Below are 21,066 nucleotides of genomic sequence, written 5' to 3'. Positions count from 1 at the left end.
CGTTTTGAGGCCCTTTGAAGAGGCCACACGATTTGTGAGCCGTGACGCTAGCGGAATGAACAATGTTATGCCGCTGATATTCATTATGGAGCAAACGCTCACAGCGATGATTCAGCAAAGGATGGAGGAAGGATCACATCTGGCATTGCTGCTGCTGCCGCTGCCGCCTGTTACTGCCGCCTGCTACTACGGGATTCTGTCCTGTCCACTCTTTTTTTAATGTGCCGCTGTTGGTGCTGCTACTACTACTACCACCAATCCACCCCCAGTGCCGTCTGCTATAAGCAGGCCTGCCCCACCACAGGGCTTTGTCCTGTGACTATCCAGTGTCTTTTAATGTGCTGCTACTACTACTACCACCACCCTTGCTGTCTGTGTTGGCTACCTCTACTACCACCAATACACCTCCACTGCCGTCTGCTTCAAGCAGGCCTGAGGCCTGCCCCACCACAGGGCTTTGTCCTGTGACTGTCCAGTCTCTTTTGATGTGCTGCTACTACTACTACCACCCTTGCTGTCCGTTGGCTACCTCTACTACCACCAATACACCTCCACTGCCGTTTGCTACAAGCAGGCCTGAGGCTTGCCCCACCACAGGGCTTTGTCCTGTGACTGTCCAGTCTCTTTTAATGTGCTGCTACTACTACTACCACCCTTGCTGTCTGTTGGCTACCTCTACTACCACCAATACACCTCCACTGCCGTCCGCTACAAGCAGGCCTGAGGCCTGCCCCACCACAGGGCTTTGTCCTGTGACTGTCCAGTCTCTTTTAATGTGCTGCTGCTACTACTACTACCACCCTTGCTGTCTGTTGGCTACCTCTACTACCACCAATACACCTCCACTGCCGTCTGCTACAAGCAGGCTTGAGGCTTGCCCCACCACAGGGCTTTGTCCTGTGACTGTCCAGTCTCTTTTAATGTGCTGCTACTACTACTACCACCCTTGCTGTCTGTTGGCTACCTCTACTACCACCAATACACCTCCACTGCCATCTGCTACAAGCAGGCCTGAGGCCTGCCCCACCACAGGGCTTTGTCCTGTGACTGTCCAGTCTCTTTTAATGTGCTGCTACTACAACTACCACCCTTGCTGTCCGTTGTCTACCTCTACTACCACCAATACACCTCCACTGCCGTCTGCTACAAGCAGGCCTGAGGCCTGCCCCACCACAGGGCTTTGTCCTGTGACTGTCCAGTCTCTTTTAATGTGCTGCTACTACTACTACTACCGCCCTTGCTGTCTGTTGGCTACCTCTACTACCACCAATACACCTCCACTGCCGTCTGCTACAAGCAGGCCTGAGGCCTGCCCCACCACAGGGCTTTGTCCTGTGACTGTCCAGTCTCTTTTAATGTGCTGCTACTACTACTACCACCCTTGCTGTCCGTTGGCTACCTCTACTACCACCAATACACCTCCACTGCCATCTGCTACAAGCAGGCCTGAGGCCTGCCCCACCACAGGGCTTTGTCCTGTCACTGTCCAGTCTCTTTTAATGTGCTGCTACTACTACTACTGCCCTTGCTGTCTGTTGGCTACCTCTACTACCACCAATACACCTCCACTGCCGTCTGCTACAAGCAGGCCTGAGGCCTGCCCCACCACAGGGCTTTGTCCTGTCACTGTCCAGTCTCTTTTAATGTGCTGCTACTACTACTACCACCCTTGCTGTCTGTTGGCTACCTCTACTACCACCAATACACCTCCACTGACGTCTGCTACAAGCAGGCCTGGAGGGCTTGTGAAAAGCCATTGCTTGTTTCTTTTACATCCATGTATGGATGAACCCCGGCAGGCATCTGCCAATAAAAAGGGTAAATTTTTGGAGGGCTTGGATGAACCCCGGCAGGCATCTGCCAATAAAAAGGGTACATTTTTGGAGGGCTTGTCAAAAGCCATTGCTTGTTGCTTTTACATTACATCCATGTATGGATGAACAAAGGGAAGGCATCTGCCAATAAAAAGGGTACATTTTTGGAGGGCTTGTGAAAAGCCATTGCTTGTTGCTTTTACATCCATGTATGGATGAACCCCGGCAGGCATCTGCCAATAAAAAGGGTACATTTTTGGAGGGCTTGTCAAAAGCCATTGCTTCTTCTTTTACCACCTTATATGTATGAACCCTGGCAGGCATCTGCCGCCAAAAATGGTTAATTTTTGTACCTTTTTTAACAATGCATTAAGCATACAACATGCACAAGTGCAGTGGTTTCTGTTAGTTATCACCGTGTCCCATCCGTTTTCCTATGGCCATACATGTTGGCGTAACTTTGACACTAACTTTGCCTTAAAGACAGCTCAAAAGTACTTGGATACACTCATGGGTGACCTAAGAGTGTTATACAGAGCTTCTAGGGCTTTTAAACAGTGTTATACATGATTTTTGGGGCTTTCTTGTATTACAGGTTCGGTCAGAACTAGTTCGGTCCGAATCGAACTTTTTCATGAAATTCGGCGAACCAGCCGAACTGAACTTTTCATAAGTTTGCTCATCTCTAGTCTTAACGTCTTTGGGGAGAGTAGTAGAACTCCAAAAAAAGGGTATTCCAGGAAAGTGGAGCGAGGAGTTCAGATTCCAGACCCACCCATTGAGGAACTTCCCGGGAAGTATGTTCTTACAGGAGTTGAGCTAATCTGGCTGCCCTATAGTATTTAATAAAGTTAGGTAATGAGAAACCCCCTACCCCTTTATGAAGGAACATAATGGAGGCTCAGATCCTAGGGCGTTTGCCCTCTCATACGAAGCGAGAAATGTCCTGGTGAAAATTCCGGAGTTCTGACATTGAGAAGGGTATGGGTAAAGTTCTAAACAGATATAGAAAATGTGGGAGTAGGACTATCTTAACAGAATGTATCCATCCAAACCAGGATAGAAGGGTAATATCCCAGGTATTAAAGACTTGCTAAATAGATCGAAGTAAGGTGGGGATGTTGGCTGTATATAAGTTCTCCAGTCGAGGTGTCAACGCTATCCCAAGGTAATTTAACCGTTTGGGGCAGGTTTGGAAACCAAAATTTAATTCTATCAGTTTTATCGTGTGACGTGGTGTGTTACAGAACATAACCTCCAATTTAGACTTGTAATCCCAAAGCCAAAAAAAAGGTGTCTAAAAGTTTAATTAGGTTAGGGTGCGAAGTCAGGGGTTTAGTAAGAGTTAGCAGTAGGTCTTCTGCGAACAAATTAGCTTTGTACTCAGAAGAGCAAATATGGACATCTGCTATATTGGAGTTGTTCCTAATCAAATTTGCCTGGGGTTCCATGGCTAGTGTGAAGAGGGCAGGGGAGAGAGAGCAACCCTGGATAGTACCTCAGTGTATCTGTATCGGGGAGGAGTAGGTAGATGGTAATTTGAGATAAGCTAAAGGGAAAGTATATACGGTTTGGATGTCAGTAAGGCACTATGCACACGGGCGTAAAAAAAATCTGCGTAATTGCGGACCGTAATACGGTCCGCAATTACGGATCCATTCAGTTCTATTGGCCGTGGATACCTTTCCGTATCGCTACGGATAGTTGTCCGTGCCGTAGAACTGTGCTTGGAATTATGGAGCATGTCATATTTTTCATATTTACGGGCCGTGCTCCCATACTTTGTGTGGGAGAACGGCCCAAAAATGCGGGCTGCGGCCCGCGGCCACTGGTGGCAGGCCGTGCCCGCAATCGTGGGCTGTGATTATGGGCACGGCCATGTGCATGAGGCCTTAGATAAGGTTCCTGTATACCCATTTTACAAAGAACTGAAAATAGATAATCCCTGGATAGGCTATTGAAGGCCGTCTCTATATCGAATGCCAAAAGAACACAAGGTGTAGACACCCCCTGGAACCAGCATATTATATTAAGATGTTTACGAATAGTATTAGGAGCTTCTCTATGATGTATAAAATCTACCTGATCAGTATTAACTAATGCAGGTAGAAAAAGAGTTCAAACGACAGGCCAAAATAGAGGTAAATATCTTAGCATCTAAATTCAGAAGGGATATGGGTCTGTAATTGGATGAAGACAAAGGGTCTCTATTTGGCTTCGTGTTTACTGCGATCATAGCATCCAAAAATTCAAGGGAGCGTGGCATTGCCCTGAAGGAGGTGGTTACAGAAATTCCGAATGTGGGGTGACAACTGAGTAGCAAATTTTTTATAGTAGGCTACAGATAGGCCATCAGGACCCGGGGCCTTACCCAACTTAAGTTCTTTAACCGTCAGATCTATCTCCTCATCAGTAATAACTGCATTAAGATGAGAGACGGCTTTGGATATTAAATTTGGTAATTGAACCTGCTACAAGAAACTGGCTATGATGGTCTCATTAACACAAGAGGGTCTAGAGTATAGAGCCTGGTAAAACTGTCGGAATGTGTCATAAATGTGGTTCGGGTTAGAAGTAGTATGTCCCTCTTTAGTTTGTATTTTAAACACCTGATTTATACGTTGTCTATCCCTAAACTTTTGCGCTAAAAGCTTATTATCCCACTTGTAATATTTAGCTTTTGTCCAACGCAATGCTTTTTCTGTAGTGTGTGAAAGCACTGCATCCATCTGAGTTCTAGCATCTTGTAAAGCCTTATAAAGATATAGGGATGGTCTGCGTTGGCGAGCAAGAGTTAATCTAGCTAGTCTATCTTGCAATTTAGACTGTGCCAATCCTGTGCCAAGCTGCTACGATAAGTCAACCCCATATATATGCCTTATGAGACAACCATAGCCAGTGTGGAGTCATATCATTAGTATTGTTATACTTAACATATTTTCGGAAATCCTCAGCTATTTGGTTTCTTACAATCGGGTTTGTAATCATGGCCTCGTACAGTAGCCAAGTGAACGGGATTGTGCCCCTTTGTGTTAAATCAAACTCAGAGCAAACAATGTCGTGATCTGACCATGCGCAAACATTTTGTCAAGAATACAATAATCGAGGTAGTCATGAAGCTGTGAATAGAATCATATCAATCCTGGTGTGGTGATGGTGTGCTGCTGATAAAAAGTTATAACCCCTATTGGAACCATTGTGTTCCCTCCAAGTATCAGCTAGAGAAAGTTGTTGAAAGAGATCAATTTCTAATGTGCATTTGTACGTTTAGACACTACATTGTGGGATTTATCAAGAATGGGATTAATGACAAAGTTAAAGACACCACACCACATCAAATTATGATAATGAAGAGGATTGATTACCTGTGCCAAATCCTGATAAAATTCACTACGGTCGGCATTGGGAGCATAGGAACTCACAGTACATATAATAACATCCACTAAAGTACCCTTAATTATCAAATATCGACCCTCAGGATCAAAAATAACAGAAGATATCTGTAAGAGAAGGTGTTTCTAATCAAAGTGACAACACCCCGAGCCTTAGAGATATACGAGGACTTGTAGACTGTAGAGTACCTGTGATGAAGAAACTTAGTTGTAGAAGTATGGACAAAGTGAGACTCCTGTAAATAGATAATGTCTGGAGCCCTTTTTTAGGTAATCGATAAAGGCCTTCTTACGCTTCAGAGGGGTATTAAAACCCCTTACATTATGGGAAATGATCCGACACATTTTTGAAGGACAGGGAGTTGCGATAAAATTGAAACCATATATGATGTACTCAGGCATAGTATGACCTTGCAATAAATATGCCTATTTCTAATCTCAAGTTGTTTATGAGGGCTATCTGAGCTATGACCATGAGAATCAGGGAACAAAAACTTGGATAAAACTGTACTATTGGGGAACATAAAAGTAGTAAGAAAAGAAAACCAGAAAGGATATATAATCCAACTTGTATGTGCGTGGTGGGGAATCCGTCTTGCAGAACGCCAAGTCCAGGAGGACAGGGACAACATGGTAACCAAAACAACTTACGGGTTGTGTAGTATCAGGGGATACCTGTGTGAGGGAAAGCTAAAAGGGTCACGAGACTAATTCCAATAATGTGTAAGGGGAGGTTTGGGAACATCCCCTCTTACTACAACCTTTTATCTAGCGATTCCGTAAGATCTGTAGACGTCTCTTGTCGTTTCACCACTCCAGAAGTCATCTGTGAGGAGGCTGCTGTTGTTTTGGTCAGCCATGATCTCATAGGGCGAGGTGTTCTAGGCGGCAAAGGTGGTTGAACAGCTAATGAAATGCAAGCTTTGTGCAGTGCTTATTTACCATCTGCAGGGTTGCGGACCTTAAAAGGTATGGGCATTGACTTAAAAAGTCAGAGAGAATGGAAATTCCCATCGGTATTTCACCTGGACATTTTGCATGGCCAGGGTGATGGGTTTAATATCCCGACGTCTAACCAGGTTTGAGGGTGCTAAATCAGCAAATATGCGTACCGTATCTGGAACACCAGGTAGTGTTTGAATGCTCCGTGCAGCTTCAAGAATCTGTTCTCGAACTTCAGGATAGTGGAGTCAAATAATAACATCCCTGGGCCAGTCAGTGTTTCTTGGCTTTACCAGTGCTCTATGAATTCTGTCCATCTTAAACAACGTCATGTTTTGTTGAGGTAATAGAGCCCGGACTAAAGTAATGACCAGAGCGGGAAGATCAGAAGATTATTCTGGAATATCCCTTATGCGTAGATTCGCACATCTCGAACGATTCTCGAGGAATTCTAGTTTCATTTCTAGTTTGCTTCCGTCTTAGAGGCATGTTCCTCGATGTCCCACCTGTCAGTTGCAATAGCGTTCACCATGCTTTCCGTTTTTGCTTCCACGTCAGCAACTAGTTGACCGAGTTCCTGTACCTGACATGTGAATTGTGTTATAGTCTGGGCTAGTTCAGCCCTAAATAATTTTTCATTGTTCTGGTAAAGTTCTGAGTGGGACTCTAAGTCTTGAATAAATGAGACCAGTGCCGGAGTCACCGGTTTACTGCCGCCTGAGGCTTCACTACAGGCCTGTGACACTGAATCCACCATGTTGGACTCAGTCGTGGCACGGAATAAAGCAGTGATAGTTTGCAATGGAGCCTGTGAGTCCCGGTTCTCGGTCAATTTTTTTCATCCTGATCACGTTCAGGGATTATTCCCAGATCAGGTAATGCTGGTAGAGCTGATAGACAGCGCTAATTATCGCCCGGTAGCAGTGGTTGGCACGTAGCTCACACTAAGCACATCCACTCAGGCAAAACTTACGCATGCGCCCCTCTACCCTACTTTATAAGAATATAAAAGCTCTCTTACTTTCTCCATCTCCACTAGGTAGGCATCTATAAAATCACGGATGTAGTTTGGATTCCAAGTTTTCTGGTGCTCTGCAACAATATCCTTTAAGAATGCAATTATTTCATACTCTGGTTGCATCACACGATTAACAAGCCATGGTATGTTCATTAGAGCAGGAATTTCATTTAGAATCTAAAAAATACAATCAAGAATTGTATAATATATTAAAATTTATACATTTTAAATAGTGACATAATCTTGATGACTATTTGATTGGTCCATTGCAGCTAGGAGAATGACTGTGACTAGTTTCTAAAATGTTCCTAATTGAAAAGGAATGTATTCTGTATAAAATTTTAGCTTAATTAAATGTAAATACATAAAAGTATGTTGTTGGTATTTCGTAATTATTTGAAATGCAATGTTAAATACTTTTGTGTCAAAAAAGACAAAAGTATTGTAGGTATGACACCTTTATTGGTTTACGAGAAAAATTATATATGGAAGCTTTCAGAGCACACAGGCTCCTTCTTCAGGCAAGGTTACAAATGAATGACTTAAAGAGGCTCTGTCACCACATTATAATATATTCTACATGATGTGATCGGCGCTGTAACGTAGATTACAACAGTGGTTTTTATTTAGAAAAACCATCATTTTTGACCATCATTTTACGACCTATTTTAGCTTTATGCTAATGACTTTCTTAATCCCCAACTGGGCGTGTTTTACTTTTTGACCAAGTGGGCATTGTGGAGAGAAGTGTATGACGCTGACCATTCAGTAAATGACAGATTACAGCGTAATCTCGCGAGATTACGCTTGCTGTGCTGTAAATCAACCACAAACGTTAGCGAAGTGTCAGGATTCTGAATAGACATCACGTCCTGGCTGGTAGAGATGTCTATTCACTGTCAGGACACTTGAGTAACGTTAATATGTGTGTATGTGGCTGCACATAGTGATCTAGTAAGATCACTATGTGCTGTGTAAATGAATGGAGAGAAGTGTATGACGCTGATTGGTCAGCGTCATACACTTCTCTCCACAACACCCACTTGGTCGTAAAATGATGGTCAAAAATGATAGTTTTTCTAAATAAAAAACACTGCTGTAATCTACATTACAGCGCCAATCACATTATGTAGAAGATAGGGCACTTATAATGTGGTGACAGAGCCTCTTTAAGGCCCTTTTACACCGGCCGATAAGCGGCCAGTGCAGCGAGCGCCGATCCACGAGAAATAGTTTATCGGCGCTCGTTTGCTCCAGTCACATGGAGCTATGGATGGAGAGTCAATAGTAGTCGACTACGCTATTGATTCCATCAAAACTAAGGAACCCTTGAACAACGGAGACAAACGGAAACCATTGGCACCGGATCCGTCACCATAGAAATCTACCTACGGTTTCCGTTTGTGTCCATCAGGGCTCCATTCCGAAGGAAAGCTCTGACGGAATGTCGGAATGGAGCCCTAGCACAGATGTGAATGAAGCCTTATTTAAGATGTGACACAAAGACAATTAGTACATGAGGTTATACATCATTAAGATAAGCAGGGGCAATAAAACTGAGGTTGAGGTGCGGTTAAAAGCAGATAAAAAAAACAGATAAAAAAAAGGCATGCATTTTTACAGCGATTTGGTACTTTTATGGATATTTCTTATAAGTAGTAATAATAATAATAATAATAATAATAATAATAATAATAATAATAATGTATATGATATAATAATAATGTATATGATTATGTTATAATGTTTTACAATAAGTGAATACTAGTGCCATAATGCTGTAAAGCTTTTAATGTACCTGGGCCAAGAGTCCAGATTCAGCCTTCAAGGATGCATCAAAGAGACGTAGAAGTCGTTGGAATTTTGCATCATCATACTCAAACCGATCCCCAAATGCAATGGAACAGATTACATTACTAACGGCATTGTTAATGAGGAAACGAGGATCGACCTGATCTGCAGAGAACAAAATAATGCTTTAAATAAAAAAAAAATACAAAAAATAAAAAATTGTATATATATATATATATATATATATATATATATACATATATATATATATATATATATATATACATATATATGGACACTATATGGAAAAAAGTATTGGGACACCTACACATTATACCTACAGAACCTTTTATGACATTCTATTCTAAATCTGTATACATTAATATGTAGTTGGTTACCCCTTTGCATCTAAAAATGCTTCCACTCTTTTGGTAAAAATTTCTACTAGATTTTGAGTTTGTCTGTGGGAATGTTTGTCCATTCATCCAGAAGAACATTTGTAAGGTCAGACACTGATGTTATACGAGAGGTCCCGGCTCACAATCTCCATTCTAGTTCATCCCAAAAGTGTTCAAAAGGGTTGGGGTCAAGGCACTGTGGGCCAGCCAAGGTCTTCCACACTAAACTCACCCAACCATGCCTTTATGGACTTTGCTTTGTGCACTTGGGCGCAGTCATGCTGGAACAAAAAAGGGTCTTTGCCAAACCGTTCCCACAAAGTCGAAAGCATACAATTATCCAAAATGTCTTGGTCTGCTAAAGCATTAAGATTTTCCTTCATTGGAATGAAGGGGCCTAGGCCAACCCCTGAAAATAAACCCATATAATTATCACTCCTCCACCTAACTTTACAGTGAGCACAATGCAGTCAGGCAGGTAACGTTCTCCTGGCATTCGCCAAACCCAGACTTATCCATCAGACTGCCAGATAGAGAAGGGTAATTAGAAAGACACGCTGTTACCACATTTACTTACAGTTTATCAAGAGGCGTTCTCTTTAGGACATCTCCCTGCCTCATTGACTGACGCAATTATTGTACTGATCCCTAAGCCTGGAAAGGACGTTTGACAACCTGAGTCGTATAGACCCATATCTTTATTAACGGAAGATGTTAAAATTCTGGCACAAATTTTAGTTACTCGGGTCTCCAGGGTGGTTGAACAGGTGGTACATCAGGATCAGGCAGGCTTTATGCTCAATATGTCTAAAGCTGCTAATCTTAGGAGACTGTTTTTGAATCTACAGATGACTCAATCGATTGCAGGTGCTAAAACAGTGGCGTCACTCGACGCAGCTGAGCCTTTGACAGCGTGGAATCGAAATATCTTTAGGCCACATTGAAATGTCTGTGTTTTGGTGAAGCCTTTATTAGATGGGTTCAGTTGCTATATGAATCCGAAAGAATATAGAAAAATATTATCCAATAAGATTGCCTAAAGAATGCAATACATATTGCATGGTGCCATTCCCAGCAGTTTACAATAAGGAACAATACAAATTACCTGGCCAGGTTCTACAAAAGTTGTTTTTACCATATAAATACATAAAACGATGCATCAACAGAGTTGTCGTGATTTATATATAATTGGTATGCATTTATATATGAGTAAGGACAAAGAACTGATACAAGACAATGAAATGTATTTTCGTTAGCTTTGGTAGAAAAAATTAATTGTACCCCACACAGATTTTCTTAAGTAAATTCTTTGAATCATATATTGAAAAAAGTCAGTCCCGACTCCATCAAGTGTTAGATTTAATTCACACTTGTGATTAGATTTTGCATTTGCTTTGACTCAGTAAGGAATTAGATATTGCGTAGAACCAAAAGACCTCTCAGGCCAAGCACAGGTATCTAGTGCAACAAAATTAATTGAAAGTAACCAGGTGTACTCATCTGATCTTGGAGTTACGAGATGCGTTTCCTCTGATACGCCCAAACAGTGCTTTTTCTTTTCCAACTGTTGTCAGGACCGTCGATGGTCCGGAGGTAACCGATTTTTCTCCTCCAATCTCTCTGGACCGGGCCCGGTCTAGCTCATCTGCATCAGATATCTCTCTAGGAGATTTTTCAAAGAGAGCATTCCAACGGAGAAGCCTCCAACTTAAGGATAAGCAGCGACCTGAATCAGAGTGAACTCCGGTTCTTTCCATGTATCGTGTCTACCACATCGTGGTTGCTCAGGCAGGATTGACGTCACTACCTGCTCTGAGCCTCTAATTAGCAATTTCAGCTGACGCGTTTCTTCCCGGATAGGGATTTCTTCAGAGCTATTCCAGTCTCTACACAGAAGTGTGGCATCTATATAGTGCCTGGCTTAAAGGGACCGTATCCCCAATTTTTTCTATATATATATATATATATATATATATATACACGAAAATATGCACATATATATATATATATATTGTTTAAGCAGTACATACATACATACATACATATAGCCAAAAGACTGCAATCAGTCCATTAAATATATAATTTATTACATATATATATATATATATACACATGTTTCTTTTTATTCCACCACTATTTTTTCTTCCAATATTTTCTCAATAGAAATCTTTAGCCATTCTAACACGGATGTTTATCCATGAAACATGTATTAAATAGTAAAACTTTAAATATAGCTTACATTAAGTCAATGCATAGTTCGAGATGTCCCTTGTCAAAAGAAAATTAATCAAAAATTAAATAAATAAAACTATAAAAAGAAAAGAAAAGAAAAAATATTTTAAATAATAAAAAACATAAAAAAGAGGGTTGAAGGTTTGCCCTGGGATGGCAGGGAGAGTGTCCAGGGCCCAACTTGGGCCAGGGACCGGGTCCCCACCAGCCCAGGGCAAATCCTAAAACCGCATGAAAAAACTTCTTCATCTGAATGGGTCCTATATACTTGGGATCGTCCATACGTCCTTATGCAGAGTAAGCAAGTGAATATATTAATAGATGACAGTAGATACACAGAGATGACTCGGTACACCGGTATACAGTCATCCCGGACAATATCTGTGCATCCACTGTCATACAACCATTCATAGGAACATATTGAATTTTATCTCATTATTCAAACCCCTAGGGGATAATGTATCCAAGTTATAGATCCACATAGTTTCTTTTTGCAAAAGCAAACGATTTCGATCTCTACCTCTCCTATCACCAAATAACTGATAAATTCCCATAAATTTAAGACCAGAAGGTGATTGTTTATGGTAGATTTTAAAGTGTACAGCCAATGGATTTTTCAATTCTCCTCTTGTAATGTCATATATATGTTCCGCAATACGTGTTTGTAACTCCCTTTTTGTTTTTCCAACATATTGTTTTCCACAAGGGCAAATAATTAAGTATATTACCATAGTGGAACGACAATTAATAAAGTTACGAACTTTATATTCTTTCTTGGCTTTACTGTCAGGAAACACATCAGTTTTCAAGACATATTTACAGTTGTTACATGTGCCGCACATATACATCCCTTTTGGGCGATTCATTAACCAAGATTGGTTATTAGGGGTCTTCCTCTTAAATTCCGAATTCACCAAAATATCCCTCAATGTTTGTGCTCTTTTTGGCACCATGCTTGGAATATCACCTACTATTGATGCAATTCTCTTGTCTAATGTTAAGTGTGACCAATAAATTGCACCCTATTATCACCACTGTCCTTTTTTGATCTTTCCAGGATATATTTTCTATTACTTCTCATAGCCCTATTATAACCCTTTTTTATAACCTTTTTAGAGTACCCTCTATCTCCAAATCGCATTGTTAGGTCCTGAGCCTCATTTTTTAAATCCTCAAATTTCGAACAATTTCGTCTGATTCTGAGAAATTGACTTGTAGGGATTCCCTTAATCTGAGAAGGGGGATGATGACTGCTGGCTGCCAATAAAGTATTACCACCCGTGGGTTTACGAAACGTAGTAGTCTTTAATCCATCTGCTTCCCTATAAATGTTCAGGTCCAGGAAACTTACAGTGGATTTATCATAGGTGAAAGTAAGAAAAATATTAAGATCATTTACATTCAGATCCTGGATAAAAGTCTGCAATGATTCAACAGTTCCCTTCCAGAATAAAAGGATATCGTCGATGTATCTAAACCAGCAAGCCGCAAACTTTCTGAAGAGAGGATGAGGATATACCTCAAACTCCTCCCACCACCCCAAATGTAGTCATGCATATGATGGTGCACAAGATGACCCCATGGCCGTTCCCTGTATTTGCCTATAGTATTTTCCATCAAAGGAGAAGCAGTTATAATTCAGTACAAATTCAAGCATCTCTACGATAAATTCGTTTTGATGTGCCAAACTCCCTCCTCTTCTCTCCAGAAAGTGCGCAGCCGACCTGAGACCAATATTGTGGGGGATTGAGGTGTACAATGATTCCACATCCAAGCCCAGTAATAAAAAGTCTCCTTCAATTTTCCCCAATAAGTCTCCTGTATCCAGAACGAAAGAGGGAAGCATACGGACGAATGGTTTGAGTTTTTCATCTATATATTTTCCTAAGTGGTCAGTTGGACCATCACAACCAGAAATAATTGGTCTGCCTGGAGGGTTAGTTTTATTTTTGTGTAATTTTGGGAGTATATATATGGTGGGCATCCGGGGTTCCTTAACCTCTAGATATTGGAATTCCTGTTTATTGATTAAGCCTTCATCAAGTGCAAACATGAGTTTTCTATTCAAAGTATTTGTTATATCAACAGTAGGATTACTACTTAGAGGAATATAAAATTCTGTATCCAGTTGTCTCTTGATCTCACCGACATAGTATTCCTCCCTGAGTAGGACAACATTTCCACGCTTATCACTGGGTTTGATCACGATTTTATCTAATTTTTGCAAATCATTTAATGCTTTTCTTTCTTTTTTAGTTAAGTTGTCCTCACTCAGGAAGGAAGACCAGTCGATGAGGCCAATATCTCTTTGCATAGCTTCGATGAAGGCATATGTATATCTATTAGAATAAATACTAGGCATTATGATGCTTTTTTTACGCAAATCTGTAAATTCCGGGATAATGTTACTCTGAGCTATTTTTACTCCATCCCTAGCACCTAAGGCAAAATTTTCATTCAAAAGTTCATTTAAATTTGCTAGGGCATTCAAATCAGTTGATTCAATTTGAATATCAGTACATAAGGTTTCAGGCTCTTTAGGTGAATTTTTTTCCCCTTTTTTTTCCTCATGCCATAATCTTAAAATAATTTCCCTCAAAAACAGATGTAAATCCTAATAAAACTCAAATTCATTCCCCAAGGTGACAGGTGAAAACCCCAAACCACGATTCAATAGAGAGATATGTTCCGGGGATAAGATATAATCAGTTAGATTGATAACATTATTTACATTATCCTCTATCTGCCCCTGCGTAGTCTTGTATTTGGTCCTCCTTTTTTCCCCACTAGAAACGCGTCAGCTGAAATTGCTAATTAGAGGCTCAGAGCAGGTAGTGACGTCAATCCTGCCTCAGCAACCACGATGTGGTAGACACGATACATGGAAAGAACCGGAGTTCACTCTGATTCAGGTCGCTGCTTATCCTTAAGTTGGAGGCTTCTCCGTTGGAATGCTCTCCTTGAAACATCTCCTAGAGAGATATCTGATGCAGATGAGCTAGACCGGGCCCGGTCCAGAGAGATTGGAGGAGAAAAATCGGTTACCTCCTGTTAACGCAATCATGGGCCAAAATATATTAGACTGAAATTTGTAATGGGTATGTCAACCGATACCCGCCCTCCAGTGATTTATCCAGTTTCCAAATCATAGGTGATAGATATATATATATCTGAGAGAAAAGATGACACAAGAGACCATGCTTGTATGCTCAAAATCCTTCTCTGCTCTTTATTGATCCAAACAAGTATATAAGTATAATGACAGGAAAGGTGTAGGCTTTGGTTTCAGCCAATCATCTACAATATGATAATGACTCTGATTCAGACAATGAGAATATTTAAATGCATTATAATAATTCTTCACCCTCCAAGCCCCAGGTGGCCTGAACCTTGTCCCATGGGAAGACACACATTTCAGAGACACAAGTTAATTTGTCTCTACTTCTTATCTCACTAGAGAATGGAGACTGCAGATAAGTTTAAATCATTTAAACAGAGGGCTGAATCCCCTTCCCTCATGGTAAACAATGTCATTGTTCATTCGGTCAAGGCTATTTGATCTGCTCCTTACAAGAGTAATAAAATATTCAATTCAAGAACACAACATAGAATTGCTTCAAGACATCTGCTGACATATTACTTTTTACTTATTAATCTCAAGATGGCTCCTTCAGGCCAAAAGATGGATTCCAACGATCCAAAATGGACTCCTACCATACAAAATGGAGTCCATGCAAAATGTTATCTTTTAAACATATTCTAATCACTTTCACACCTCCGGACCATCGACGGTCCTGACAAAAGTTGGAAAAGAAAAAGCACTGTTTGGGCATATCAGAGGAAACACATCTCGTAACTCCAAGATCAGATGAGTACACCTGGTTACTTTCCATAATTTCGTTGCACTAGATACCTGTGCTTGGCCTGAGAGGTCTTTTGGTTCTACGTAATATCTAATTCCATACTGAGACCAAAGCGAATGCAAAATCTAATCACAAGTGTGAATGAAATCTAACACTTGATGGAGTCGGGACTGACTTTTTTCAATATATGATTCAAAGAATTTACTTAAGAAAATCTGTGTGGGGTACAATACATTTTTTCTACCAAAGCTAACGAGAATTAATTTCATTGTCTTGTATCAGTTCTTTGTCCTTACTCATATATAAATGCATACCAATTATATATAAATCACGACAACTCTGTTGATGTATCGTTTTATGTATTTATATTGGAAAAACAACTTTTGTAGAACCTGGCCAGGTAATTTGTATTGTTCCTTATTGTAAACTGTTGGTAAAAGTATTACTAGGTCATTTTAGGATAAATTTCCTTTTTATATATATATATAGATATTAAACGAATTCAGAAAAAATAAAAATAAAAACAAATAAAATATATTTTTTCTACACCTAAAGAGTGCCTTGAATATTTCCGGATCTTGTCTTCTTCTTTTTTTCTTTTTCTATTGCTATATGAATCCCCTAGAGCCCGGCTAAAAGCTAATGGGTCTCTGGCAGCTCCATTCGCGCTGTATAGGGGGACAAGACAAGGTTGTCCTCTGTCGCCCTTACTATTTGCCTTGGCCATTGAACCCCTAGCAGCAGCCATTAGGAGAGCTGAGGAGGTTAGGGAATTCCAATATGGGAGTTTGCATGAAAAAATTGCCCTTTACCCGGATAATATGCTGCTATTTTTGAACAATTGGCCTGTTTTCATTGCAAAAAGTCACTCACCTTATTAATGAGTTTGGTAGGCTATCTGGTCTCTCTATTAATTGGACTAAGTCCTCTCTCCTTCTGGTGGGTCCCCAAACCGGCTGATGTTCGAACGCAGGTGGGAAAACTGCAGATTGTTCCCCCGGTTTAAGTACCTAGTTATCCAGATTATTGATCGGGTTCAGGACTTTGAGACTCTGAATATTGATCCATTATTGACCAGGATGTAAAACAAAACAGCAGCATGGTGGAAACTCCCTTTTGGTGTCATAGGTAGAGTGAATCTTGCCCAAATGATCTTTATGCCACAACTTTTATATATTTTACATAATACCCCGATATGGCTATCCCTTAGAATATTTCATAAACTTAAAGAGACTCTGTCACCACATTATAAGTGGCTTATATTGTACATGATGTGATCGGCGCTGTAATGTAGATTATGGGAGTGTGTTTTTATTTAGAAAAACGATCATTTTTGACTGAGTTATGACCTATATTAGCTTTATGCTAATGAGTTTCTCAATGGACAACTAGGCGTGTTTTACTATATGACCAAGTGGGCGTTGTGGAGAGAAGTGTATGACGCTGACCAATCAGCGTCATACACTTCTCTCCATTCATTTACACTACAGATAGCGATATAGCTATATCGCTATCTGCAGCCTCATACACACACACTAACATTACTGCAGTGTCCTGATAATGAATATACATTACCTCCAGCCAGGACGTGCTGTGTATTACGAATCCTGACCACTTCTGTAGCGTCTCTGTGAGTTACAGCACAGCAGGCATAGTCTCGCGAGATTACGCTGTAAACTGTCATTCACAGCGAGATCTCGCTGTGCTGTGCTGTAGTCTCACAGAGACGTGCAGAGAATTGGTCAGGATTCTGAATACACATCACGTCCTGGCTGGAGGTAATGTATATTCAATATCAGGACACTGCTGTAATGTTAGTGTGAGTATGAGGCTGCAGATAGCGATATAGCTATATCGCTATCTGCAGTGTAAATGAATGGAGAGAAGTGTATGACGCTGATTGGTCAGCGTCATACACTTCTCTCCACAACGCCCATTTGGTCATATAGTAAAACATGCCCAGTTGTCCATTGAGAAACTCATTAACATAAAGGTAAAATAGGTCATAAATCAGTCAAAAATTATCGTTTTTCTAAATAAAAAACACTGCTGTAATCTGCATTACAGCGCCGATCACATCATGTACAATATACATAGTTACATAGTTACATAGTTAGTACGGCTGAAAAAAGACACATGTCCATCAAGTTCAACCAAGGGACGGGAAAAGGGAAGGGAAAAATTTCTACACATAGGAGCTAATACTTTTTTGTTCTAGGAAATTATCTAACCCTTTTTTAAAGCCATCTACTGTCCCTGCTGTGACCAGCTCCTGCGTTAGGCTATTCCATAGATTCACAGTTCTCACAGTAAAGAAGGCTTGTCGCCTTCTTGTTTTTTCAGGGGGTTTTACATGGAACAGGATTTCATCATATTTTTTGTATGTGCCATTAATATATTTATAGAAATTAATCATGTCCCCCCTTAGTCGTCTTTTTTCAAGGCTAAATAGGTTTAATTCTTTTAATCTTTCCCGATATCTTAGATTTTCCATGCCTTTTATTAGCTTCGTTGCTCTTCTTTGTATTTTTTTCCAACTCCAGGGCATCCTTTCTATGAACTGGAGCCCAGAACTGAACTGCATATTCTAGATGAGGCCTCACTAATGCTTTGTAAAGTGGCAATATTACATCCCTGTCCCGCGAGTCCATGCCTCTTTTAATACACAACAATATCCTGCTGGCCTTTGAAGCAGCTGATTGACACTGCATGCTGTTATTTAGTTTATGATTTACAAGTACACCCAGATCCTTCTCAACAAGTGAATCCCCCAATGTAGCTCCCCCTAGGACATATGATGCATGCAGGTTGTTGGTACCCAGATGCATAACTTTACATTTATCTACATTAAACTTCATTTGCCAGCTGGATGCCCAAACACTTAGGCTATGTTCACACGGAGTATTTTGGGGGAGGAATATCTGCCTCAAAATTCCGTTTGGAACTTTGAGGCAGATATTCCTCTCCCTGCACGCCGATTTTCGCGGTGATTATCGCGCCGTTTTTCGCCCGCGGCCATTGAGCGCCGCGGGCATAAAACAGCGAGAAGTACGCTTTTTCCTGCCTCCCATTGAAGTCAATGGGAGGTCAGAGGCGGAAGCGCCCGAAGATAGGGCATGTCGCTTCTTTTTCCCGCGAGGCAGTTTTACTGCTCGCGGGAAAAAGATGCCGACGCCTCCCATTGAAATCAATGGGAGGTGTTCTCGGGCCGTTTCTGCCGAGTTTTGCTCTGCAAAATACCCCGTGTGAACATAGCCTTAGTTTGTTTAAATCCGCTTGCAATTCACGAACATCTTCCATAGACTGAACTATATTACATAGCTTGGTGTCATCTGCAAAAATAGAAATAGTGCTATTAATCCCATCCTCTATATCATTAATAAATAAGTTGAATAATAGTGGTCCCAGCACTGAACCCTGGGGTACACCACTTATAACCGGGGACCATTCAGAGTAGGAATCATTTACCACAACTCTCTGGATACGGTCCTTGAGCCAATTCTCAATCCAATTACAAACTATATTTTCTAAACCTACAGTAATTAATTTACCCATTAGACGTCTATGAGGGACCGTGTCAAATGCCTTTGCAAAGTCCAAAAACACTATATCCACAGCGACCCCTCTGTCTAGGCTTCTGCTCACCTCTTCATAAAAACAGATCAGGTTAGTTTGACAACTTCTGTCCTTAGTAAAACCGTGCTGGCTGTCACTTATAATACTATTTTTTGTCACATAATCCTGTATATAGTCCCTCAATAGCCCCTCAAACATTTTCCCCACTATGGATGTTAAGCTTACTGGTCTATAATTACCCGGGGAAGACCTAGAGACCTTTTTGAAAATAGGCACCACATTTGCCCTGCGCCAGTCCCTTGGCACTATACCAGTCACTAGAGAATATCTGAATATTATGAAAAGGGGGACAGAAATAACCGAACTAAGCTCTTTAAGAATTCTAGGGTGTATCCCCTCTGGTCCCGGGGCCTTGTGCACATTTATTTTATTTTATTTAGCTTGGACCATATCTACATTCATCCAATTCAGTATATCAACTGATATAGTAACAGCACTGGCACTGGCTACATCAGCTGCGCTTTCTTCTGTTGTATATACAGAGCTGAAGAACCCATTTAGTAACTCTGACTTCTCTTGATCCCCTGTGACCAACTCCCCATTACCACTATCTAGGGGTCCCACATGTTCAGACCTTGGCTTTTTTGCATTTATATGCTTGAAGAATTTTTTGGGATTTGTTTTACTATCCTTGGCCACCTACCTTTCATTTTGTATTTTTGCTCATTTTATTACATTTTTACAGATTTTATTAAGCTCTTTATATTTTACAAAGGCTACAGCTGTACCCTCAGATTTGTATTTTTTAAATGCCCTTTTTTTTGTCATGTATTGCCCCTTTCACAGAAGGTGTAAGCCATGTGGGATTTAATTTTAGTCGTTTATACTTGTTACCTATAGGAATACATTTTGCACTATAATTACCCAAAGTAGATTTGAAAATCTCCCATTTATCATTTGTCCCATTATTTAACAATATTTCTTCCCAGTCTATATCCTGAATTGCAGCCCTCATCCTGGGGAAATTGGCTTTCTTAAAATTAAATGTTTTTGCCCTCCCAGCCTGTATTTGTTTTTTACAGTATAGGTAAAATGTAATTATATTGTGATCACTGTTACAGAGGTTTTCACGGACATTGACATTCCCAACAAGGTCTGCATTAGAGCTTCACCTCTAGTCGGGTCTTCCACAAACTGGCCCATAAAATTTTCCTGCAACAGGTTGAGGAAATGTCTCCCCTTTGCAGTTGAAGCCGAACCATGACACCAATTAATATCCCGGAAATTAAAATCTCCCATTATTACTACAGTACCCGCCTGTGCAGCCTACTCCATCTGTTTATATAGCTGACCTTCCATCTCCTCAGTTATATTGTGGGTTCTATAGATTAAACCAAAAGTAATTTTTTCAGTGTTTACCTCCCTTTCTTGTTCCACCCATAAGGTTTCAACCTCCTCACAGCATTCACCCACTATTGTCTCTTTCATACTCGCCTTCATATCGCTTCTCACATACAGACATACACCACCGCCTTTCCTATTTGTCCTGTCTTTCCGAAACAGTGTAAAACCCTGTAGATTTACAGCCCAGTCATGAGAAGAGTCCAGCCATGTTTCAGCAACACCAACTATATCTATATTTTCTTCCAGTACCAAGGCCTCCAGCTCCCCCATTTTACTTTCTAGACTTCTGCCATTTGTGAACATACACTTTAACTTGCCTTCCAGTTTTTCACTTTTATTATCAGAAATGTGATTTGACATTATTTGGGCATTTTTATTTACACTGCTGTTTTGTAACAAAAGGACCTCCTTATCCTGTTGTCTAGTCCTCTCCCCACAGTCTGTTTCTCCCCCCCACCAATAATGTCTGACCCCTCTCTAACCTGACTACACCTTTTTTTTCGACATTGACCTCCCTCCTCAGCCCTAGTTTAAACACTCCACCACCCCAGCTAGAATTCTCTCCCCCAGCACAGCGGACCCCCTTCTATTTAGGTGCAAATCATCTGCAGAATACAGTTTGTACCCCAATGAAAA

At 40.7% G+C, this 21,066-nt stretch overlaps 1 protein-coding gene across 4 annotated transcripts in view; it reads right to left on the bottom strand.

The window, feature by feature from the left end:
• The window catches only part of LOC142657990 (cytochrome P450 2D17-like), a 178,103-nt gene that overhangs the window by 62,245 nt on the left and 94,792 nt on the right, over window positions 1-21,066 (bottom strand). For all 4 annotated transcript variants that reach the window (XM_075833614.1, XM_075833611.1, XM_075833613.1 and 1 more), the window contains 2 exons: window positions 8,965-9,122; window positions 7,170-7,343 (listed from right to left, as the gene is read on the bottom strand). In XM_075833614.1, coding sequence (XP_075689729.1) covers window positions 7,170-7,343; window positions 8,965-9,122 — 332 coding nt within the window. The remainder of the gene's footprint in view (window positions 1-7,169; window positions 7,344-8,964; window positions 9,123-21,066) is intronic.

Source organism: Rhinoderma darwinii, chromosome 7 (genome assembly GCF_050947455.1).
Source record: "Rhinoderma darwinii isolate aRhiDar2 chromosome 7, aRhiDar2.hap1, whole genome shotgun sequence".
Taxonomy (NCBI): domain Eukaryota; kingdom Metazoa; phylum Chordata; class Amphibia; order Anura; family Rhinodermatidae; genus Rhinoderma; species Rhinoderma darwinii.
This window is presented reverse-complemented; position numbering and strand designations above follow the sequence as displayed.